The sequence below is a fragment of the Diospyros lotus genome, chromosome 13 (assembly GCF_014633365.1).
Source record: "Diospyros lotus cultivar Yz01 chromosome 13, ASM1463336v1, whole genome shotgun sequence".
Taxonomy (NCBI): domain Eukaryota; kingdom Viridiplantae; phylum Streptophyta; class Magnoliopsida; order Ericales; family Ebenaceae; genus Diospyros; species Diospyros lotus.
In genome coordinates this window covers 7,674,530-7,700,193 of record NC_068350.1, presented here as the reverse complement: position 1 = coordinate 7,700,193, position 25,664 = coordinate 7,674,530, and the positions used below count along the sequence as shown (strand labels likewise).

General features: G+C 36.9%; 2 protein-coding genes across 4 annotated transcripts; one reads left to right on the top strand and one right to left on the bottom strand.

The window, feature by feature from the left end:
• Positions 1 to 298: 298 nt before the first annotated feature.
• On the bottom strand, positions 299 to 17,369 carry LOC127788624 (phosphatidate phosphatase PAH1). Of its 3 annotated transcripts, XM_052317120.1 has the most exons (10): positions 15,869 to 17,369; positions 15,182 to 15,780; positions 15,002 to 15,075; positions 7,466 to 7,550; positions 3,756 to 3,842; positions 3,161 to 3,233; positions 1,243 to 1,286; positions 1,033 to 1,161; positions 830 to 931; positions 299 to 682 (listed from the first exon to the last, which is right to left on the bottom strand). In XM_052317120.1, the coding sequence occupies exons 1-10, from the start codon at positions 17,367 to 17,369 to the stop codon at positions 626 to 628; spliced, it is 2,751 nt and encodes a 916-aa protein (XP_052173080.1). In that variant the 3' UTR covers positions 299 to 625. The 3 variants fall into 3 exon arrangements, 1 of the variants encoding a protein (XP_052173080.1); XR_008020435.1 differs by lacking the exons at positions 299 to 682; positions 830 to 931 and adding an exon at positions 2,932 to 3,068 and having other exon boundaries at positions 1,079 to 1,161; XR_008020436.1 differs by lacking the exons at positions 299 to 682; positions 830 to 931; positions 1,033 to 1,161; positions 7,466 to 7,550.
• A 6,213-nt stretch (positions 17,370 to 23,582) lies between these two features.
• On the top strand, positions 23,583 to 25,378 carry LOC127789204 (protein CANDIDATE G-PROTEIN COUPLED RECEPTOR 7-like). Its single transcript, XM_052318023.1, has one exon. The coding sequence runs from the start codon at positions 23,779 to 23,781 to the stop codon at positions 25,108 to 25,110; it is 1,332 nt and encodes a 443-aa protein (XP_052173983.1). The 5' UTR covers positions 23,583 to 23,778; the 3' UTR covers positions 25,111 to 25,378.
• The last annotated feature ends 286 nt before the right edge of the window (positions 25,379 to 25,664 follow it).

The window sequence follows — 25,664 nt, the reverse complement described above, 5'->3', positions numbered from 1 at the left end:
ATTAGTCTTAAATTTTCAAATTCGCTCTTCTTAGCTACATGGGTTTAAATCGACGAATGGGAAAGGAATAGGAGTAAGGGATAGGGATGTCCCGCGAACATACAAGATTTTTAAGCTTCTCATACTTACACTTGACTTCAACTAATTGTCTTTAGGATGTAATCCCGTGACAAGTGGCGTCATAATTAGAAAAGGCATTCTCTTCATACAGTACAAGGAAGGACACGGACGCAAACCATCAAAATAAGGTCTGCTCCGTAAGAGGAATTAAGATTCGTCAAGCCATAGAATTATAAACTATGGGAAATCGCGAGAAAGAAAGCGTGACCTTTGACATTCCGTGAAAATAACAAAATAAGTTTTATTTCCTAAGAAAGCTGTATGGTCCATGTCCTTTCTGGGTGGGTACAAGTTGAATGGTTTACAATTTTACATCAGGGTGGCGTGGCTGGCAAGTTAAAAAAAAAAAAGGCAAAAATGAAAAATTATAAATGATGAGCATCTTAGCCTTCATTCCGGGATTATATATGTTTGGGGAATAAATGGTGTATGTAATGCGGGTAGAGAATGCCTCCGTAACCCAATCTAAGCAAGCTGTAGCCAGGTCGTGTCTTCCTTCCAGGAGCTACAACTCAACATCTGGGAGCGGCATTTTCCAGTAATTCCATGAATTGTAGTCTTCCTGCATAGATAGTGATTACCCGGGAAGTTAAGAAGCAGTGAAAAACGAAGAACATGGATTCAAAATGAGAATAGACTCCCACATTCGCTTATTTTCTCCAGTCATTACATTTAGGAGCACGGACTATATGCACTTGGCATGGTTTACCTGCTCAACCATTGAAGTCGGAGGGAACATGTCATTGACCAGTGTATGTAAGGATGTATATGTCTTCACATCCATGCGATGCTGACAGTTGGCCACCTCGCCCTGTGTTTTATATGCTAATCAGAAAAGGGGACCAAAAAAATAAAAATAAAATAAAACCTCATCTGTCCAAGCTGTTTTTGGTGGAATAAATCGGTAGATACCTTAGGATTAATGATAAAGATTTTGCCCTTTGGAATCCCCATTTTTCTGTAACTGAGTTCGTCAGTGTCCCTGTTCCCGAAGCCCGCATAGAATGGATTGTAGTCAGGAGGAAATAATGCTTTAATATCCTGTAGGGCACACACAAATTTTCAGCTAAAAAGAGCAAATTCAATGTGTGCGTGTCCAAAATCATTACATTCAAGAATTACCTCTAAACAAGCAATCTTGAACTCGTGAGGTGCTCTCCTTATCACTGTCAAAAAAGAACTTGTACTCATAAATGACCTTTAAAGTCAATTCATCTAAAAAGAAGGCAGGACATTTTGAGCATGCACAAAAATAACAAGTGACAGAGTATCACATACGGCACTAAGTACCAATTTTATTAGAAGCACAAAGAAAAATATAATGAAGGCACTCAGTTCCAATGTAGAAGTAAGTCGCCCAGTAATATATGAGAGCAGCATCAACTCAGTAACTACAGAAGGGAATAACATTGAATAAGGCATTGTACTTAGTAAGCTCAGAATGAAAGGGTGCGACTGTGAGCTAAATAGTGAAGGTTTTAAGTGAGTGTATCACTGTATCAGCAAGGCCCTGTTTGGAATAATAGTTGCCTCCTTTTTTGTTTTAGCCAATCCCCTTTGGCAATAACAAGTACAGTTAGACTAGTTTATGTAAGATTCAGGAAGAGAACAGGACAAATCCAAATTTCTTTGGGCTAATTTTCAGAGTAGAAAATTAGAACATGAAGAACCAGTCAGTCTGTGATTATCCTGCAATAGCAGTCTTGAAAGACAGAATATACTCTATATATATGTGTGTGTGTGTGTGTGTGTGTGTGTGTGTGTGACCCATACAGTGAGAAATATGGTGAACAAAAGCAGCATTTTTTTTATTTTTTTATTTTCTTGCGAAAAGGCTTTTTTTCTCAGTTTAATCTTTTGGAATTTACTTTTTTTGAATTTTTCACAATTTTTTATCTGAATTTATGATAATTTTGTAGGTACAAAAAAATTCAAAAATTAAATTTTATCATTAACTTTGAACACAGTGGGGGCTTAATGCAGTTTTTTCTGCAATAATCTATTTTTATAAAAATTGAGAATTTTTATTAAGAAAGAGAAGATAAACGATAAGAATGAAATGCAGCCAACGTCTACCATCTAAACCAGCAAACCAAATTAGAACATTCAATAAAAAAACAAAGAAAAATTACCATAGACAAGCCTACCAAGTAGTAACAATATTGTTGATTACATCACACACAGCACAACAAAAAATCATGTCAACCAAAAAAGATCTCACCAGGAGATTTATTTTTTTTTTGTTAAAGAGTTTTTTTTATACTTTTTAAATTATTTTTTGTAAATATATATATATAAAGAGAAGTGATACCAACAAGGACATAAGTAGATTATTATATAAACTGTAAAATGAGGTGTTGCGTTAAGAGAGAAAAAAGCACAGTGAAGATTTATTTATGAGAGCAGAGGAGAGATGGTTCAGCGAGAAGGACAAAACAGACTTGTTTATTGAATTCATTGGCCAAATGGGTTTTGGGTCTTTGCCTTGAAGTAAAACCCTTCTCTCTCTGTATTGCATTTGCAAATATGTAAAAACTTGTAGGTAATAGTTTAAATTTGTAAAACTTGAAATGAGAGAATATAGTTGGGGCAATGTGGAATTATAGTAAATTGCTGTTAAGTGATTCCTTCCAAGTTTCAAGGAATGTATGCAAACAGCTTATTTGAAAACTTGAATAATTGGAACTGAACTTAAATCCCTTTTGCACAATTCTCTTCTTCTTGGAACAAAAATGGAGAAGAAAATTAGCTTTTAGCACAGAGTTGTTACAGAAGAATTAACACCAGAATCAGTATTTTTCATGAACTTACCAATCTTCGCACATAAGTGAGATAGTTTTTAAATATTAGAAGTGGAGCTGTGTACATATTAATAAATGTTTCAGTATTACTACTTCTGTTCTATTTGCATTCTGCAAGTGCAGGTATCCATGATCATCACAAGATGTCTGAAAAGAAAGGTTGTTTTGGGTCATCTATAACAGGTATAGCACTTACAAATTAGAGGCAATAATTTATTATTCAAGGAATAAAAGCTGACCTTCTCGATACAGTGAAGGAAATAGGCCATCAGGTGAAATAACAATAGGCCCACTGGGAAGAGCTTTTCCGTCCTGCAATCATACATGATGTTATAGAATGGCACTAAAACCTCCCGAGACAGGAAAGCTAGCAAAGAATAATGTGGGCAACCAATTCCTTCACACCCTATGATATTTAGCAACCAGATACAATATAGCAGTAAATATTGCTGCACAAGAATCAAGGCTATGTGGTCAAAAAACTGAAAGCAAAAAGCCATATGTTTGAAACTACTAATTTCAACAAGAATAATGCTATCGGTACACCTTTGTGTACATCTTGAGCTACACAAAGGTGTATCAATGACAAAAATATCCCTCATGAGGCGCATAGAAACGCGTGAGGCGCAAGGTATTTTGGTCATAATATCCTTTGTGTAGCCCAAGATGTACAAAAATGATGTACATGTAGCATGATTCTTTCAACAATCAGCCATTTTCCAGACATGGAAAGTTTGGATTGTTTGGTTTCATTACTTGGAACTAATAATTTTCATTGACTCAATATGATAACAACCTTAATGTAAATAATACCAGAAAAGGGGATATTATTACCTGTTTAAGGTTAAGTAAAAAGCTTCTAGTTAGATATGCTTGAACAATTGCACGCGCACTCAAGAAAAGTAGTTGATACCCATTTTCCTGAAGGAAGAAAAAGCTCAACATTGAACAATGATTTGCAGAATAAAAAACTTTGATTCAATAAGCACAACAAATGCAACTGAAGAAACATTTTTCTTCAGAGAAAAGCTAACAAAACACACTGTTGTTCTTCAGGCAATATTGTGAATGAGAGTTCATTTCCTCTTCCTTTCCTTTTTTTTTTTTTTTGGGTGAGGGTGGGGGGTTGGGGGGGATTCTTTTAAATAATGCACTCTGTTGCAGAAGAAAAATACAACTCATCCACATTATTTTATAGTATGCTTGTTTGTTATCACAATAAACTAACTAAAGAAGTGTGGATGACGGGTACAATTCTCCACACCTATCAATGTAATGATGACAGTAAAATTACTAATAATCACTATTATAAGTTAAACATTCAGCCCGATAGAAATAAACAATCATAAGTGGTAATGTTATCTTATATTATAAAGGCACAATTTTTTAAAAACAATTATTTTCTTCTTGTCCTTTCTCTTTCTTTTTTTGGCTTTATATCTATTGCAGGGGAATATGAAGCCATTTACAAAATACTAATGAATTTCTGCTACTTATATGCAGGCATGATGTTCATAATATCAGCTTTTGATTATTATGAACAAACATTTAGCAGGATAATTTGACTAAATGCCCACTTCAGAGAAGAATAGTCTGTAGTATAGGTGAATGGTATCCAGGCAAAAATAAATAAATAAATCAATATTGAGGCTTAACAGGACCTGGCTAAATACAGGATACCTACTGTGCTAACACGTTGACAGGCTTTGTTGCAATTAGAATGAATATGGAAGAGTACCCAGCTAAATGTATGATAGCTACTCTGTTAACCATGTCAACAGGCTTGGTAGAAGGAATGTGGTAAAGGCAACAAACACCCCTTGGGTGGGGACCCAAACAAAGCCGTTTATATGTTAAGGACTGACTATGATGATTTCCTCCAAACATTATTTATCCATCTCATACCTTGATCTCAGATCCCTTTTATTTAGGAAAATGATTCCTTCTCTCCAAAATGAGAATTTCCAAGCTACCTATTAAGTAAGATCATATATGCAGCTTGGCAACCTTCTCCATGCACTCCAACCCTAATTGTAACCCTTGTTTAAAGGAACACACTTGAGCACACTTTATGCGTGGAGCGTGAAGCACAGCATGCTGGGCTCTATGAAAAGCTCAGCAACTTTAGCTGAGCATGATTAAAACATGCTTAAGTTGCGTTTGTACCTAAGTTTTGAAACACTATAAAGCAAGCTTCAAAAGTACACTAGGTTTTTTTTTTTTTTAATCAAACAATATGAATGCTTGGATTGTTTAAATTTTTGCAATGTGCAGTTGCTCATATGGAATCATTTTTTTTTTATCAACACTGATTACAACACACACACACAGAGGGGGGAGGGCAGGACCTTCCCTTCCCTTTTTTTCTTGTCCGCCTTCTGTTCATCACCATGTCTCCTTCCTCCTTCTGCTCTTCCTTTCTATTCTCTTTTCCTTGCCATAAGACTAGAAAAATTATGTTTTATAAAATGATTCTACTAGTCATGCTTGCAAAATAATTTTTCTTGTATAAAAACTCGTGTGCTTGCTAGTCCCAATTATGTCATAAAATGCATTATCTATTCACTAAGTCACTGACTCACTTCACTATTTTTTTTTATTTCTATTTCAGATCCCAGGTTGGCATGGAACGAATGCACACATCCACATAGAAATAGTTGAAGTTTATCTCCTATTCTATGGTTGGCCTGACACTTGAACATTGTTTTATGTAATTTCCTAATTTTATTTCTCAAAAAAAATTTAGAAGTCATCTTTGTTGCACATACAGGCAGGATTTTACAGCAAACTGATTCTGACTGATTTTTTTGTGTCAATAAAGTTGAATTTTGATTAATAGTTTTTGACTGAGTTTCATTATTGGGAATTTTGATCAAATTGTGATACAAGATTGGATAGTCGAGGTTTGCTTGACTTTAGTGAGCCAACAGTTCACCAAGAGTCATGCACCAATTGCATGCCCCTTGTTGGGTCATAACATTATCACTCATAGCAACTAAAAAGCCAGGCAAACTTCTCCTCAGGTGCAGGAATATTTACGTAACTGGCCTTGCACTATTTATTCTGTAATAAACAAACTGTGCATCAATTCATTTTAAAACCAATTTGCAATAGCAAATAAAGAAACAAGTGACTTGTATTCAAGAAAAGCAGCTCAGAATGACAAGATATGAGTACTCTCAAAGCAACTTCACCCACCCCCCAACCCCCCCCCCCCCCAACAAAAAAAAAAATGAAAAAAAAAAAGAGAGAAGAAAAGAAAAAAAAGGAAGGAATGGAAAGGAAAATCCCCAGGCTCTGCCACAATAGACGAGTATACAACCCTCCTTGTCCCTTGAAACCCAGTTCAATTAGGGAAGAACTATCATAAAAAAAAACAAGCTTTGGGAGCAGTTCCGCAATTTGGGGTCTTGGCTCTTGAAACTTGGGATAGTTTGTGAAAATACACATTCCAAATGTATCATCCCCAGAGAGAGAGAAGGGTAGGAGGGTGATAATGACTTAAATGATACACAATGAGTGATGAGACAAGTTTACAGGCAACTTTCGAGCCCCAGCAACAAGACAAACTCCATTTTCTCAAAAAACAATAAAGAGGGAAAAAGGTATTTGAGCTAATTGTAGGCAATGGCTCATCATAAGATTGCTTTACCATGTCTTAAAGCTTTTAAATTAACTGAGCTTCGCTGAACTTGGGTTTATGTGCTAATAACTGCTCCATAACTATAAACACAAAAGCAACTGAAGCTCAACTAGTTCTCAGAATAATTGTAGGCTCACTTGAGCAAAAAAACCAAGCCCAAGTTTGTGCAGATATAAAATTGCATTCGATTTTAGAGCTTAGTTTAATCAACCCACTACATGGCAGAACTAGATAGCCAGTTTACACTTACATCAAATCTTTCTAGGCTAAAATCTTGGCGTTGTCATTGTCATCATCACAAACCTTAATCCTACTAGATAAGGTCAATTGCATAAATTATATCTCACCAATATCAATGACCATATTTGGAAGATAATTATACCCCACAATGACCATATTTGGAAGATAATTATACCCCACATCACGCCTAAGAGTTTCCCAACAAATTTTATATAGTCTACATCTTTTTTGCTACAAACTTCTTTCATTCCATCCACTCCACATATACATCTCTTAGTCTTCTTTTCTCATTGATTCTTCTCCTAATCATCATATCCACTGCCCCCACAGATTTTTTTGTCAAAATTATAATGTTCCATGATCTAATCCTAAAATTCTAATATGGACTCACTTCTTTACTCCACATTCTTCCTTGAAAATATGAGCTTTTTTTGTGAATTTAACACTAAATACTGGTGTTGATGCAGCGAAACAAGGAAATTTTTCACAGCTCTCAGGTGGTAGAATGCACCACGGAGAGGTTTATGAACCAATAAAATAATGTCTAAAATCCACGGTATGAAAAAATGTGTAGGACCTTTTGCTAAATATCAAAATATAAAGAATCGTAATTATAAACCTGCATATAACTTTAAATATTAGAAACTGGAAGAAAATAAACCTTAATTGCAGAGAACAGCCGAGCTACCCCAGATTGTGTCCAATCCTTTCCAACCAAAGGCATGAACTGACCAAGGACATCAGACCTGGAAAACAAGCATGGGTTCATGTACAAGTCATTCATCGGATCATGAGCAACAAAATACAATGCCCAAACTAATAATTGATTCATCATACCCATAGCATGATTGACTTTAGTTTATATATATATATATATATATAACTAACAAGGAAGATGACATTTAAAAGGAATGGCCAAGAGAACCCTATAGAATAAGAACATGTCTTTTGAACAATTGATACCACTACCATCGCTAAAGATGTTCATATCAATGCTATAATGTCACAGTTATGCTGTGACAACTACAACTCTCCTAATTCGGTGTGAATTAGAGGGAGTTGCTAGAGAACCCCAGAAAGCAAGAAGAAGAGATTGGAAGAGAGAGTAAGGGAGGAAGAGAGAAAGTAGAGAGCATAGGAATCTGATTTTGATATAACTGTTTGATAGATTTACAGAGGTGCCATAGTTTTTATAGTAGACTCATAGGTGCTGCCACAGCAGATCACTTCTCCTCTAACAGGCTATTTTGTCTTATTCTAGCCCCCTTTACACCTGACACAACTGTCTAACAAACTACCAGCTGGAAATTATAAAAGTTACAATTAATAGCAAAAAAGTAAACAGCTAAAACTACTCAAACTCTGCAGCAAAATTGGCCCAAATTTGGCCTTCCTTTCATTTTGCGACATATATTTTCATTTCAGCTATTAGTTCTGCAATAATTCTACAGTCTTATGCGTTTTACAAGCACATGCTACTTCAGTTTGTCAGCAGTTCAGACATCATCTCACCTAGTTGTATCGATAAGATTAAGTACCACAAGATGGTCTTCCCTCACTAGGGGAAATCAGCTCAAGTAGAAGACCATCAAAGCATCAATATTGTTTAGTACTATCATTAAGTAAAGTTTTGAGATTTTTCTGACGTTTCAAAACAGTTTTCCCTCACATTCAAGGTAGTTAGAGGCAAGAGGCACCCTTAAGGCGCTATGAACCTTATATCGCCTTAGGTGCTAGGCGCTAAAAAAGTGCTCGCCTAACCAAAGCAAGGCACTAAATTTAAAAAAATAATAAAAATATATTTAATGTGAAAAAGATAATCAAACAATGTAATATATAATGTTAACACAAAATATAAGTTATATAACAAATGTTCAATATTTATATAAAAAATAAACAATGTTAAATACTATAGAAAAGCAAACAAACATACAATATAATACAAATATTCACACAAAAAATATAAGCTACATAATTTATATAAAATTATATAATATATAACATTAACATACAAACAATATTATAAATGAAGTTAAAAGTTAAAACTGTTACAGGCTTACAGTTGTAGCAAACATATATAACTCTTTTCTTGTAAATATTAACTAAGTACTGACTAAAAGTCTAGAACAAAATATATATCATAGAACACAACAGTGACTGTCAAGCAACAATTAGCAGGCTCTGACAAGCTAAAACACAAACTGAGAAACAGTGCAACAGTAACTAAAAAGCAACATCAACAGCATGAAACATAAGTAGGAGCCAGGTGCATCTGCTTTTCTTCTTTGTTTTTTCATTTTCCCCTTCATTTTCTCTTCCTATTACACTGTGAGACCTTTCACATTTGTTCTGCAGATGACTCTGCACTTTCCTTCAATTTTTCTTTGGATTTTTATTCATTACAGCCTAGGTGAGCACTTGCAGCACTAGACACCTCAGCAGAGGTGCTTGCCCAGGCGGCGCATGAGTGAAGGAGCCTTGCCTAGCAGTAGGCAAGGCACTGCCCTGGTGCCTTGCATTGCCCAAGCACCTAGGAGAGCCAGGCGCTCACTTTAAACTACACTGCTCACATTCCTAGAGATCTTTCTTCATGGGCGAATCAGTTACTATCTTTCAGCCATTAAGAATAACCAGAATTTTCTCATGCACACTCAATATAAGCCGTCTTGTTATACTGAGGTAATTTCCCTACTAGTCCAGCAATTCAAAATGTGGGGTTAACTAAAACATCCCTGAATTCTTCTTGAATCCCAGCCCATTTTTCCCTCAATAACTTATTATGTTATGACCATTCTCAGTTTAATGCTAAGCGGTGATGAAGAAAGTTGTTATCCTTCCCCTTAATGAAGCTCACGAGTGCAAAGAATTCCAATTCAAAGATGACCAGTAATATAAGTAGCAGCAACATTTCTAGCTACTGCAGACCCATCCTGGGAACATGTCCGAACACTTTTTCAACATACAATAATATAGAGAAAAATCATACTTCCAGACAATTCAATTATGAATTGCAGTCATTTCGTCACATTTCTAGAATAAAGGCAATGTTGTTAATCTCTTGGTGCAAACAAAGTTCCTCAGAATCCTTGGTATCAGAGCTTGTTCACCTTAAGTGTCTTTCAAACATTTCCAAGAAAATAGATCGTGTGCAACACTAACATAAACAGCGCAAATGCACCCCTCTTTTAACAAATAAAAACTAAGAACAAAGATGGGACAAAAAAAAAAGTATTAGGATAGCAAATAACACAAATGTGCACATCATACATAATATGCATAGAGCTCTATTGTCCATTTAAAATTTTAACTCGAGATATATAAATACAAAACAGATTATAGAGATTTCTTCTATAACATAAGTACTAATATAAATTGCTGCCCCATGGTAGTGTATGCATACTTGTTAGGATCCTATGTTGGCATGCCTATATAATCTTGTGGCCATGTCCACATCCTATATATAATAAAATGTCATTAGCATGTCTAAATAAGTACTAACAAATAGATTTAGCCGCCTAATAATCTTACTGTTGAAATGGAAAGGAGACCAATCCCTTGATTAGTGGGGATTGCCTCCAATCTCTTGATCAGTTGATTCCCTTGATTGATTCTACTTGCTTTTGACAATTCCAAATCTAGGTGAAAGAAGACACTTTGAGATACTAAATAAACTCAAGAAATTCTAAATTCTGATTTCAGAAAGAATTAGAAACTTGAGTTTTACCCTTTGATCCAACGTAGAACACTTTCAAGCAAAAGGAGACAACTTTGTTACAATCAACAATATCTCAATTTAGGCTAATTTGCTTTTGACGATTCCAAATCTAGATGACAGAGAACACTTTGAGATATTAAATAAAGTCAAGAAACCCCAAATTTTGATTTTGAGAAGATTTGAAAATTTAAGTTTTAGCCTTTGATCTACCGTAGAACTCTTTCAACCAAAAGGAGACAACTTTGTTACAATCAACAATCTCTCAATGTAGGCTAATTTGCTTTCGACGATTCCAAATATAGGTGAAAGAGAACACTTTAAGATACTAAATAAACTCAAGAAACTCTAAATTCTGATTTCGGGAAGAATTGAAAACTTGAGTTTTACCCTTTGATCCACCAAAACTTTTAAGTAAAATGAGACAACTTTGTTATAATCAACTATATCTCAATGTAGGCTAATTTTCTTTTGACGATTCCAAAAATAGGTGATAGAGGACACTGTGAGATACTAAATAAACTCAATAAATTCTAAATTCTGATTTCGAAAAGAAATTAAAACTTGAGTTTTAGCTTTTGATCCACCATAGAACTCTATCAAGCAAAAAGAGACAACTTTATTACAATCAATAATATCACAAAGTAGCTTAGAAGACGAAGGGTTGTCGAATTTGCAATGTGCAGTCACACGCTATTCAATTGGTCCCTACCACCACCATGTATAACATTTCTTCCACAATAACTTAATCACAAACCGAATCTAGTCCCTTCAGCAAATAGCAGTTCAATCAACTCCTAACATTGCTACAATCTAATCCGCCTCCTAATACACCTAATAGTTCTCTGGCCCATTTAGGTAGAAATCCTTTAGCTTTGTCAAGTTCTTTAAAATCTGCTCCATGGATCATTGATTCAAGGGCATTTGATCATATGACCAATTTGTCAATCTATTCAATTCATATATTCCTTGTTCTGGTAGAGAAAAAATAAGAATAGCAGACAATAGTTTTTCACCTATTGTGGGCAAAGGTCTCACTAAAATTTCTAAAAGTATTGATTGAATATCAATACTTCATATTCTTAAACTTTCTTGTAATCTTTTGTCAGTCAGTAAACTCTCAAAAGATTCTAATTGCCACATTATCTTCTTTGATTTTTATTGCCTATTTCAGGTCCAAAACTCAAGGAAAACAATTGGTAGTACTAGAGAAATAAATGGATTTTACTACTTAAATGCGGATTTCTTCGGTGATAAAAAAGCTCGCGGATTGAGTGGTAAAAGTTCAATTTCTATTTCTGATCCAATAATGCAATGGCATCTTAGGCTAGGCCATCCTAATTTTCCTTATTTAAGACACTTGTTTCCTAAATTGTTTAAAGGAGTGAATTGTTCTATGTTTCAATGTGAAAACTGCAATTTGTCTAAAGATCATTATGTTAAATTTGTTTCAAAACCTTACAACCCTTCAAAACCATTTTATTTTATTCATAGTGATGTTTAGGGACCCTCAAAGGTTACCATTTTTTTTAGAAAAAAATAGTTTGCAACTTTTATCGATGATCATACTAGACTATATTGGGTTTACTTGCTTAACAAGAAATTTAAAGTGACAAGAATTTTCAAAGATTTCTTTTACATGATCAAAGCCCAATTTAAAACAAAAATTTGTATTCTTTGGCCTGATAATGGAGCAGAGTATTTCAATGAATGCTTAGGGGAATTTTAGAAAGAAAAATGTATTTTACATCAATCAACATGTCGTGAATCTCCCTAGCAGAATGGCATAGCTGAACAAAAAAATAAACATTTACTTAAGGTATCTAGGGCTATTATGTTTTCTATGAATGTCCCAAAATACCTCTAGGGATACGTTGTTTCAACTACTTCTATCTAATCAATAGAATGTCAACTCGGGTCTTAAACTTTGAGACACCTTTGAATTCTCTAAAAAAATATTTTTCCGATGTGTCGGTTGTACTCTGAGTAACCTTTAAAAATTTTTGGATGCACTTGCTTTGTTTACATCCCACAAATTTTTCAATCCAAATTGGATCCAATGGCTAAAAAATGTGTTTCTGTTGGTTACGCTCCAAATAAAAAAGGGTACAAGTGCTTTAATCCTTTAACAAGAAACCTCACATAAGCATGGATATGTCTTTCATGGAGAGTCAACCCTATTTTACCAAAAAATCATCTTCAAGGAGAGAATAATGTAGAAGAAGATAATATTTTAAAAATTCTTGAACCTCTTCCAAACATGATTGACACTCCACTTCACTCTAAAAAACAATCCAAGGAAACTAGTGTTCAAAATAACAAAGAAAAAGATGTGTTTAGATCACAAGTGCCAAGCATGATGGAGTCGAAACTAGGGGGAGAATTACTACAAACAGATCAAAGCAATTTGAAACTAGAGCTTATCATAAGAGAAACTCAGAAAAAAGCTATTGATCCGAATATCCCTCTAGCAATTGAATAGTTGGAATCTTTGAATGATGGTCCTCCTTCCACTCAGGGTAACTCTAAACGTACTCTAAATTCTTCCTCACTTGATTTGTCTAATCTTGATGTCCTCATTGCCACTAGAAAAGAAGTAAGATCTTGTACTAAACATCCTATTGCCAAATATTTGTCATACCAAAATTGTCCAATAACCACAAAGCATTTCTTTCAAATATTTCTAACATGCATGTACTAAGGAATATTCAAGATGCCCTAAGTGATCCAAATTGAAAGTTAGCAGTAAGATAGGAGATGAATGCTCTTGAAAAGAATGAGACCTGGGAGATTGTAGAGCTACCAATAAGCAAGACAACTATAGGTTGTAAATGGGTAAAATGTAAGGTAGATGAGAGCATAGAGAGGTACAAGGCAAGACTTGTTGCCAAGGGGTTCACCCAAACTTACAATATTGACTATCAAGAGACCTTCACTCCAGTTGCAAAAATAAACTCAATTCAAGTACTTCTCTCTCTAGCACTGAATTCCAATTGGCCTCTACACCAACATGATGTAAAGAACGCCTTTCTAAATGGAGATTTGGAGGAAAAAGTGTTCATGGATCTTGCACCTAAATTTGAGAAAAACCTCAGTACCAACAAGGTGTGCAAATTAAAAAAATCCTTGTATGATCTAAAATAGTCGTCACCAAGAGCATGGTTTGAAAGGTTTGAAAAGCTAGTAAAGAGCTATGGTTACATTCAAAGTCAAGTTGACCACACAATGTTCTTAAAGCACTTTAGAGGTGGTAAAAAAGCTATTTTAATCGTGTATGTGGACGATATAATAATGACTGGTGATCATAGTGCAGAAATTGGAGAGCTTAAGAGAAAGCTAGCACATGAGTTTGAGATCAAGGATTTGGGGGCTCTAAAGTACTTCCTTGGGATGGAATTTGTAAGATCAAAAGAGGGAATTTTTGTCAATCAACAAAAGTATGTCCCGAATTCACTTGATGAAACAGGAATGTTTTGATGCAAGATAACCAAAACTTCCATAAATCCAACTTGAAACTACAACTTGTCGAAGCCAAAGATGTGGTAAATAGAGAGAAATATCAAAGACTTGTGGGTAGACTCATTTATTTATCTCACACTCGACTTGGTATAGCTTTTGCATTGGGTGTGGTAAGTCAATTTATGCATTTGGCAAGTTCAGAGCACTTTGAAGCTACCTATAAAATCCTAAGGTACCTAAAGGGAACACCAAGAAAAGGATTGATCTTAAAAAACGGGGACACCTACACATAGAGGCCCATACCGATGCAAATTGAGCAAGTAATGTTATAGATAGAAGATCTACTTCGGGCTATTGCACCTTCGTGGAAAGTAATTTTGTCACTTCTGGGAGCAAAAAATAGAACCTAGCAGCCATAAGTAGTGTTGAAGCTGAATTTCGTTCAGTAGCCCATGGGATTTGTGAGGTTATGTGGATAAAAAGATTACTAGAGGACTTCAAGGTTCTCATTTCCTTACTAACAAAGGTTTATTGTGACAACAAAGCTGCAATCTCCATTCCTCAAAATCCGATCCCCCATGACAAAACGAAGCATGTAGAGGTGGATAAACATTTTATCAAGGAGAAACTTGACAAAAGGGTAATCTGTATGCCTTACATTCCAACAATTGATCAAATTGCTAATGTCCTCACAAAGGGATTACACAAGAAACAATTTAAAAATCTAGTGAGCAATCTTGCCATAGAAGATATCTTCAAGCCAGCTTGAGGAGAGTGTTGAAATGGAAAGGAGACCAATCCATTGATTAGTGGGGATTGGCTCCAATCTATTGATTGATGGCCCAAATCCCTTTTATTAATTGATTCTACTTTAGAATAGGAATATTATGTATATCCTGTAAATTATTTCCTAGTTTTTTGTAATCATTTCCTAATTTGTTGTATCCCCCCTCTATAAGAAGAGAGGAGGAATGGATTTCCAATTATGGTGAAATAGAAATCATTCTTCTCTTAGCTTATACTTACTTTGTAATTGTCCCGTCAACATCTGAAATTACTATTCTTGCATTCCACTTCCACAAGTAAATATGAGCATCAACCTGTAGGAAGAGAATGTTGCTGAGCAATTAAAAAAAGGGTCAAGTGAAGCCGAACAAACTGATCATTGCTTTCAAATTGTGTACGTTAATGAAATGAATGACAAACCTTTTGCATTCCTAGGACTCTGGTAGAAAAACTAAAAGTAACCATATTTTGTCCTTCTTTCAGGTTCAGAGATGCAATTTGCTCCGTATCAGGGACATTAGTCCTAATAAGTTGTTTGCGAGGGGTTTCATAGCCACCAGTTGATAATGGACTCAGTTCAACATGTTGGTTCGGTGAGTAAGATTCAGTATCAAGGAACACCTCGTCACTAGACACATTACTGCTGTTGTGCTCGAGAATTTTAACCTTTCGAAACGGAATGGGCCAGAGTCTCCATCTGCGCCCGGTAGGGGTGTCAGTGATTCCAGAACCATCATCACTTGCTTTTGGTGTCTTATCTTGTTCCACAGCAATTGCATCCTTGGGATCAACAGGTAAATCTAAACCGTACGCAGCCACTCCAAGTACAATATGAGCAGCTTTATCCCATGGCAAGTACCTATCTTGATATCTAATGACTAAGTTTTCGTTCTTGATGATTGATGCTGCAGAATGTTTGAATGCCTCCTCAGATATGCGATGTGCATCAAATACTTCAGCAGCAGCATTCGAACCCATACCAGCATGAAGCAATTTCCCACAAAGAGAGATCTGAAGCCCTGCAAATGAGATGAAATACAAATATTATTTCTTGAACCAAGAAACAAGGAGTCCATAAATACAATTCAAGCCAGTTGGGAGCCTTACTTGAATCAGTGTTGATAACATAACCTGAAGCTGCTGGGTGATGTTCCACAATGCCACCTTTATTAGATTCATTGTCAGGTGGAGAACCTTGTGGGCTACAATGTACTCCTTCAAGTTTTGGTGCGTCATTGACGTGTTCCTCTAGATCTTCATTGTTACTAGCAGACTGAGCACAGATGTTCTCAGCACTCTTATGACCCGTACTTGCTTTTTCCTCCGCACATTCAACCTGGACTTCTAAATCTGTAGGTGCTACCATGGCAGGAAGACTAGAATTAGGACTTGGGCCTTCACCATCCTTTGATTTGCCGGCATCTCCATCTTCAGTTTCATTGGCAGGTCGACAACAAGGGGACATGTCTTGTGAATCATCTGCAATTTCAAGAGTCTCCAATCTGGAGTCAACATCTTGTTGGTTGGCATTTCCATCCTGCACGGCCAATGCTGTCAATTCTATACAGCTCTTGAAAATATCTTCCTTCCTTGCACCAACTGATGCAGCTTTCAGATTACCATCAGCGCAACTCTCTTGCTGTCCTCCTTCAATATTTTCATTTCCTTGAACTTCAGAAATATGCTCTCTATCTCCTTCACAAACTTCCAGCTTGTGGCCAAATGCATTACTAGATTCATTTACACTGCAACTATTTTCAAATGGAACTCCAGGTGCAGATGCACTCAAATCACTGAAATAGTCAGTAGCCCAAGTCCCCTCACCTGTGCTAAAGCCCGCATTCTCCTCACAAAACTCAGTCCCCTGACCTGGGCCCAGACAAAACTGTGGTATGCTTAATTGCAGATCATCAGCATTCGTTTCTGATGAGGAGATGGGTGCTGTCAGTACGTGACCATCTACGCTCACCAAAACCACTCCTGAATTCAAATTGTCCGATTCCACATAATGTTCAACCCCATCCAAACTCTCATAGCAATTGGACCCATATTCTGATAAATCAACAGAGCCATCTAGTGAAGAATGGTCATCTTGAAATTCATAAAACCTTCTGTCACTATCAGATTCTGTCCTCGCAAGCCGGTGGACTCCCAGTGAAACATGTTCTTCTTCCAACTGAACCTCATCATTTGGGCCTCCCTGCTCACTCAGACTGACATTTTCTTTCCCGCAATTGACAATGTCACTACCATTAGCACAACTATCTTCGTCTAAACCTTCCAAAGCATCAGAACCCTTCAAAACTCCATTTGCATGACTGCCTTCACCAGAGACCACCTCTCTGACGAAATAGGCCTCCCCTGAATTGTCAAGATACATGTGGAAATTGGCCTCCACGCCATTAACAGCTACACGAACAATCTTTTCCGCCCCTTTGAGAACACCCTGAAACTTGCCAAACCGCACATACCAAGGCGTGCTTCGAAATGTCCCATCCTGCTGCTGAACAACAATTATGTCAACTGCTCCACCGAATGGATGAAATGGGGTGGCAACGGAGTATACCCCCTGTGATATCAAGCTCCCGACCTTCCCCACCACATTCATTTGGTCCACCTAAAATTCAAATTCACCTCCCAAAAGAAGCAACTTCCGCAAAACCCCTATTTTTATTTCACAATCTAACTACGACGATCAATCAAATGCTCCCAGAAATACCACAAAATATTCTCTACTAAACAAATACCTCGAATTCCTTTTCTCGATACCTGCTGCATCCACCAAGAAATCCGAAATCACCGAAACCCTAATACACGAATTCACGCCAACGACTAAACAGAAACCAAAAGACACGAACCAAACTGAAATCGCAGTCAACCTCGAATTAAACCCGGTCTCCTGGACTCCCCGGGGACTTACAGATACCAGAACAGGCGAATTCGAAAGAAGGCTTCCACGACGAGAGACAGGACGACAGCTGAAGAGAGAGAACAGGGTGTCTGAATCCCTGTCCGTCTCTACTTCCTCTTCGGAACGTGAAACCGTCACAAGGGGAAGACGAAGAAACTTATTCAAATCTTCCTCCCATTTCTCTTCCCTCTCTCCGACGCGTGGTCTCTCGAAAACTTCGCGGATTTTCCTCTTTGGGCGTGGCGTGTCAGATCCTCTATCACATGCCTGAATGTGTTGTGTGTTTGGTTTGGTTGGTGTTTTGGATCCTCCGGCAATAAATAGGTAAGCCTCTGGACTGGGGGCCGCTATAATTACGGACTTGCCCTTGGCCTTTAGCTGGAATTGCAGAATTACCGCGCGATTGAGGCATGGCGGCTGGGAGAAGGGGTTTTATTGGTAATTCGGACGAACACAGCGTCCGTTCTGGGGAAATACGAAATGTATCCTCGTGGTTCACATTTCTCATATTTGGTCAGCGAGGTGATTACTCAACTCAGCTATCATATGCTAGTCAAGCGCATAATTCTTAATCAAGAGGAGTTCCCATGAGCCTCTGTCCACCACTTCATCAAAACCCTCGCCTAATCAAATTTTTAAGTGAGGGTGACAATCGCGACCTACTCCGACACTGCTTACCACTTTATTTCTCATTTGTCATTTAAATAGCAAATATGGAAATTCTTGTCTTTTTTTACCAACTTGGAGTTCTCAGCATCATTCCTCATCCTTTCTAATCAGGGGCGGAGCCAAAAGATATTTTCAGTGAGGGCAAAATTTATTTAAAGAAAAAAATAATAAATTATATAAATATATTAAAAATTAGTATAAACCACAAAGCCAATCAAAATTTTCTCATCATTAATGGAGGGCCAAGGTCCAGTGAGGGCCAAGGTTAATAGAGGGCCAAGGCCCAGTGTGGGCCAAATTAATGGAGGGCAAAGGCCCAGTGAGGGCCATGGCCTGCACTGGGCCTATGCTGGCTCCGCCCCTGTTTCTAATAATGAGCATTGTAAAAAAAAGAGTCATCATTGTTATCACCGAGTAATGATCATTGTAAAAAAAAGAGCCATCATTATTATCACCGTCAAATTATGAAGATTCATCACGAAGAAGCATTATCATCACCCATGACCAAAGAAGACCTTCTACAAGTTATCATTATCTAGGGTTAGAGAAAACGAACAGACACGATATAATTTTAATCTCTACAATTGTGTTTTTTAATTTCTTTTTTAGTTGTTGGATAACTCTAGTTGATCGATCACGATAACAATTGGATGGCTAAGTTTTCGATTTTAGTTGCGTTTATGTTTTTTTCTTATTCGTGTGTTTCTTTAGCATATTTGAGTTATTGGTGTATTATTTTTGTGTTTAATTTGAATTAATTTGAGTGTTAATTAATTTTCATCATTGACCCAAAACAAATAGACACAAGTATTTTTAACCCTTTTCCTAAAAAAAATATTTTCGATCACTCAAACAAATTAATTACACTATATATCTATTTTTTTTCAAGGAAAGTATCTGTTACAGGCATTTTCTGGACTGTTTTGGGTTATTGACTGGACTGTTTTGGACTAGGAATAGTCTAATGATTGAGGTCAACCTCTCGAAGCCCAATTGAGCTAAGGCCGAAAACATCTCAGCAAGATCACACTATTGCTGAAGCCCGAGCTTCGACCATAACAGTAAGCGAGCTCTCAGCAATGCCTCTAGCTCGCTGATCGACTTGATCAGCTCGCAAAATAGACCAAAGAGCAAGATAATTGGAAATTATGTCCATCTGTTTTATCCATGATAAACCAAGTCCCAGATGGTGTGAAACTTTTTCTCCTAATTTTATGGAGATGATAAGCATACATTGTAACGCCCCGTTTCCCGAGCGCATTATAAACTTGGGACAATAAATTTTTTTCTTCAAACTTAAAGCTAAATCATATAATTCCTCGAATATGTTCCAGAATTCTCATACATTAATCTCGAAAGAGAATCACTATACACATCAAATGCGAAAGCAATGATCGAAACCTGATATTTTAACATTGATCATAAATCAAATCTTATATCTTTATTAACCATAAGAATATACATTAACATTTCTCAAAACGTTCAGAATTCAAAGTATCAGAACTTAAATACATGGACTACATAACATACATTTCATTCTTTATGCACTCTGCTAAGTGCCATTTCATGCATCATTTATCCTCTGATCTGCTACCATCTCCATTTGGAACGTTTGAATATTTCAGGGGCAAAACCTAAGTTAGATGATGAACCATCTAAGTAAGGGTACATAATGTTATATCATGTGTGTATGTAATGTCTTTCCTCGTAGGTGTCAATTACACCCCTCATGCTACCTACCATTTTTGCCACCACCTCTTTCGAAGCCGGGGTGTATGGGTGCACCCTTGATAAAGCAGCAGTGCCAGTTCGTACTCCCTATGGCCTCAATGCGAGTGATCAATAATATCAACGTGTATTTATGCATTTCATAGTCATGTCATGTATGCAGTCTACGTGATGGGTACATATCAGAGTATGTCAATATGATGAAAATATTTTCGAGAAATATAAATCACTTACAAACCAAGCATTTTTCATAAAACTAAATTCAGTTGAGAAATACCACTTACCTCTTCAAGCTTATCAAGCTACCTCGATATTCGCACTTGTCTTGAAATGCGTGCATCGCCTCAATTTGCGTGCCAACCTAAAAAATTGCACAAGTCACTTCAAATTATTCCTCAAAACATCCTAATCACCATAATTATTTAAATAAATATTAAAACTTATTTTTCCATAATTTATGGCATTTTCTATCATTTTTTCTCTATTTCTTCATATTTTTCCTCAATAAATAAAGATTAAATATTTCTAAAATATTTTCTCAAATATTTCACTACGACAATTCATAAAATAATATTCCTAAATTTCTGAAATTTTTTAAGAAATTTTACCTATCTTAACTTAGCTTCTTCGGCTTCCTCGGTATGCGTGCTACATCCACAAAAAGCGTGCCTGAACAATTTTTCTCACCCAAAATCTCCGGAATATTAGTAAATCACCAAATCCTAATTTCTTGAGTTTTTTTGAGAATTTTTCCTATTTTTTCTTCTTTTTATTTTATTTTATTTTATTTTCTTTTTCTTTATTTTCTCTTTTTCTTTCTCTTCTTCCTCTCTTATCCTTCTTCTTCCTCTGCACCGCACCTGCAACTCCCGCACACACAGTGCACCCCAGCCGCTGTCGCCGCGAGCCGTTGCTAGCTCCACCGTGAGCCTTCGCCGCCGACTGCGCCATCCCCAACCTCGGCAGCCTCCACCGCAACCGCCCATGCTCGCTGCCCATTGCCGCTGGCCATGACTGCCATGGTCAAAATCAGCCATCCCAGGCCACCTCCGACAGCTTCGGCTGTTGCCTCTCTGGCCTCCGACAGCCTCTGTGCCGACACAGCACGTTTGCAGCCATCACCGCGCCTTCATCGCTGCTGCTCTGTTGCTGGAGCTCGCGCTCGAGCTGCCAGGGACCGCAGCTTGTGGTTAGCTTCGGCAGCTTCCGTCCACCTCTTGCTCACTTCCCAGCTCTCCCTCGACCTTCGGTTGGTTGCTCGTTGCCTCAGCCGATTCTGCCATTGCTCCAAGCTTCACTCGGCCATTGGCTTGCCCTTTGCTTCTCAACCCTCCTCTCTATTTATAAGCGTTCAATTGCTCTCTCTCCTCACTGAGGCCATACCTCATTGCATGAGAAACACTCACAAATCTTGCAGAACGTGGTTGATCTGGAGTTGCAGGGTATGAGGGTGAAGATATGCAGGACAAGGCCATAAATGGCCGCACATATGTGCCACATTTATATATATATTTACTCTATATATTACATTAATATTTATAGAAAATTACACCATTAAATTTTGATTTTCATCTTATATCACTTGGGCAACTCCAAAATTTCAATTATACTCTCAAACACTGAATTAAATTGCATTTCAATACCGAAAACGCAAAATTAATAACCTAAGATTTACTCGACAAAGACGATTTCGCCCCAACATCTTTATCGGGCTATCGTTTCATCTTGAAATCATTGAAGGGTTGCTCATTACGCAAAATTGGAGCCCTCCTAGGGTTCCGTTGATTTTTCGGGAGTCCCCTATGACAATTCGATTTTACAGCCTAAATGACAATTGTATTTTAATTGTACCGAAAACTGTTATTGATTCGATTTCTTTCAATACCATAAATCTTATCTCGGAACGCTCTTCGAGACCATATCATTTTCTTTAAACAATTTCACTCCGAGGCACTCCCTATAGTTGATTCGGTACTGATAACTGCTATAAAACCAATTTTTTGATATTCTAAACTCATTGAAATTACGTGGCAAGCTCATACAAACATGGGGTATTACATACATTGTCACTCACGATATGGCCCCACGGCTTTGAACTTCGTGTAAATTGTAAATACCCTATTCTATAAAAAAGGGGTCAAAAACAATTGTACATAAATTAAAAAATGCATATTGTTACTTTACCAAAATTATCGGAAAGCAGTCGTGGATTAGGCATCATTATGGCCGAACCATGTAAAAACTCTCACGTATAGATTGTTGATTGTACTATCGTTTTCTTCCCCTCATGTTCGTGATCATTCTATCAATACGACCTGACAAATCATAGTTGACCAATTCTAAACGTCGACAGTATTTAAACTAATAATGTGGCATAATCAAAACTTGAATAAAATGACAAATTTGTAAAATTAATTAGCCGTGTTAAAATTAGTAAATTGGCTATAAAGTGCAATTAATTTGTTTGAGTGACTAAAAATATATATTTTTTATAAAAATGGTTAAAAACAAATTTTTTGTTTGAGACATGATTAACTTTTGCAACTTGCACGTGTTGATTTAACATATTTGGGTTATTGATAATGTAAAATAATTTAAAATTAAATTTTATTAATAAACAAATGAAATATATAGACAAATAAATAGTGAAATAGATAATATGATTAGGGTAAACACAGTTTCCAAGGTAAAACAAAAATAAAAAAATAAATTATTTATAATACAACATATAATAAAATAAAGAGTGCGTTAAAAATGAAACACTAGAAGCTTGATTCATTCTTAAACTTCACAAATTTTTTTCTATAAGATATATGAATTTAAATAAATAATTTTTAATACCGTAAACAAAAGTTTAATAAATAAAAACAATAGTATTTTTAAGTTTAGATAGGATAATCATTCTCCAATTCTACATTTACATATTATTTTTCCTCTTCTCATTCATGCGGCATAATCAACTATTTTAGTTTTCTTACACTAAAAGAATATTTAGATCCGATCGTCTATGTTTTTGTTGTTAAACCATATAATCCATCTAATTAAACTAAAAAATGTAGCATTTGAGATTATTTATTTATGTTGAATCCTTCCCTTGTGTGGAATGCTTGTTAACATTAATAATAAAGACCTAAAAAACATAAAGGAGACGAATAAGTAAAGACATAAGAAGTTTCAAGAAAGAAAATAATTAGTAATTGATAAAAGTACTTGACTATCATATCAAGTTATAATAATATTTAAAAGCATAAAGTTTCATTAAATAATATTTATAAATGTGTAAGTATATTGGGCACATAAAAGGGACGTGTAAGCCTATCACAACAAAGAGGATAAGCTTATAATATGTTTATTTATGTTACATGAAATATTTTGATGAGCGACGAGAGATTATAATAAAGGAATAAGAAATATACATAATAATTTAATTTAATGAGAAGCATAAGCGTAATAATTTATCTAGAAGACTTTAGATTACGACAGTTATATGTATTGGAGATCTGCAGTAAGGAGGGGTTCGGTTCGGTTCGGATCGGATCTTTTGTTTTTATGTTTTTCCGGGAAAGGATGGATGGAGTTCTCCAAGTCAAGGAAGGCACCCACTTTTCGATCCCATACCTCTTAGCATGTTAGAGCGATTGACAGATCTCTGACCCGTCTCTCCGTCCGACACCGCCGATCCACGTTCACAAGCAAGCACCGCCCGAAAATGTCTCAAACGCCATTCACGGCGGCCCTGGCAGCCGTCCTGATCTGCGTCCTCCTCCTCCTCCTCCTCCTCTCGCCCGCCAGCGCCGAGATCAAAAACCTGAAGATCACCGCGGACGCTCGCCCCATGATCCTCTTCGAGAGATTCGGCTTCACTCACACCGGACAGGTCTCCGTCGCTGTCTCCTCCGTTTCCGTCGTCTCCTCCGCCGCCCGCCCCGAGGCTTCTCGCCTCGGCTTCTTCCTCCTCTCCGAGGAGTCTCTCCTTCAAGTCCTCCTTGAACTCCAATCGAACCCCAACTTCTGCGTCCTTGATTCGAACTATGTCAGTCTCCTTTTCACCTTCCAAAATCTCTCTCCACCGCCACACACCTCCTTCAACCAGTCGTATCCGATCAGAGTCCCGAATGAATACAGCCTCTTCTTTGCCAATTGCGCTCCGGACAGCCAGGTCACCATGGACGTCCATACCGAGCTCTACAACCTCGACGCGGATAGTTCCAAGGACTTTCTCTCCGCCGGGCAAACTCAGCTTCCTACGATCTTCTTCCTCTTCTCCATCGGTTACTTCGCTTTCTTAGGGTTTTGGATCTATATTTGCCTCACAAACAGGCGCTCGGTCCATCGGATCCACCTCCTTATGGCGGTGTTGCTCTTGATGAAGGCTCTGAATCTGATTTGCGCTGCTGAGGACAAGCACTATGTGAAGGTCACCGGTACGCCTCACGGCTGGGACATTCTGTTCTACATGTTCCAATTCATTAGGGTTGTGCTATTGTTCACGGTCATCGTCTTGATCGGAACGGGTTGGTCGTTTTTGAAACCGTTTTTGCAAGAGAAAGAGAAGAAGGTGTTGATGATTGTGATCCCACTTCAGGTTTTGGCTAATGTGGCCTCGGTTGTAATTGGCGAAACCGGACCTTTTATCAAAGACTGGGTAACTTGGAATCAGGTGTTCTTGTTGGTGGATATTATCTGTTGTTGTGCGATTATCTTCCCAATTGTGTGGTCGATTAGGTCTCTGAGGGAGACCTCCAAGACAGATGGGAAGGCAGCCAGGAACTTGGCAAAGTTGACCCTCTTTAGGCAGTTCTATATCGTGGTGATTGGCTACTTGTATTTCACGAGGATTGTTGTGTTTGCCCTCAAGACAATTGCTGCATATAAGTATCAGTGGGTGAGTAATGCAGCTGAGGAGATTGCTAGTCTTGCGTTTTATGGGGTGATGTTTTATATGTTCAGGCCAGTTGAGAAGAATGAGTACTTTGTTCTTGATGAGGAGGAAGAACAGGCAGCAGAGATGGCCCTTCGGGATGAAGAGTTTGAGCTTTGAAGTTGTTATTGACGAGGTTTATTGAGCATTTTGCTGATCTTGCTGCTGCACGTTGTGAGTTCTATAGGGAATTTACAGTTAGATTTACCAGGATAATCTGGTTTCACCCTCTTGTTTTGTTTTTATAAGATCATAAGATCTTAGAAATTTATGGAATAGTTTCTATATTTGGTGTTGGAACTTTGATGTCATTTTGTTGCTAATGATTCTACTTTTTAAAAAGTTGTATCACATTTAATATCTCAGTCAATTGTCATTTTCTTGTTTATATTGATCTGCCTTCAATTTTAATGCATTTATTGGTAACCCTTGCTGTTAGGTAATTATGAAAAGCCATTTATACATGTAAACTTATAGTTGGCTATATTTCCATAAATGTTTTGCAAAATACTATTAGTATGCTCCCTTGATGTCATGAGTTTTACTCAGCTCTCTGTTGGTGTATTATTGTTTTACTACCACGACACATGCTATACTGATTCATATTTTTGAGGTATATTTATTTTCAACCCCATTCATGAAAAATCTGGTGTATTATCTCATACTTCTGGTAA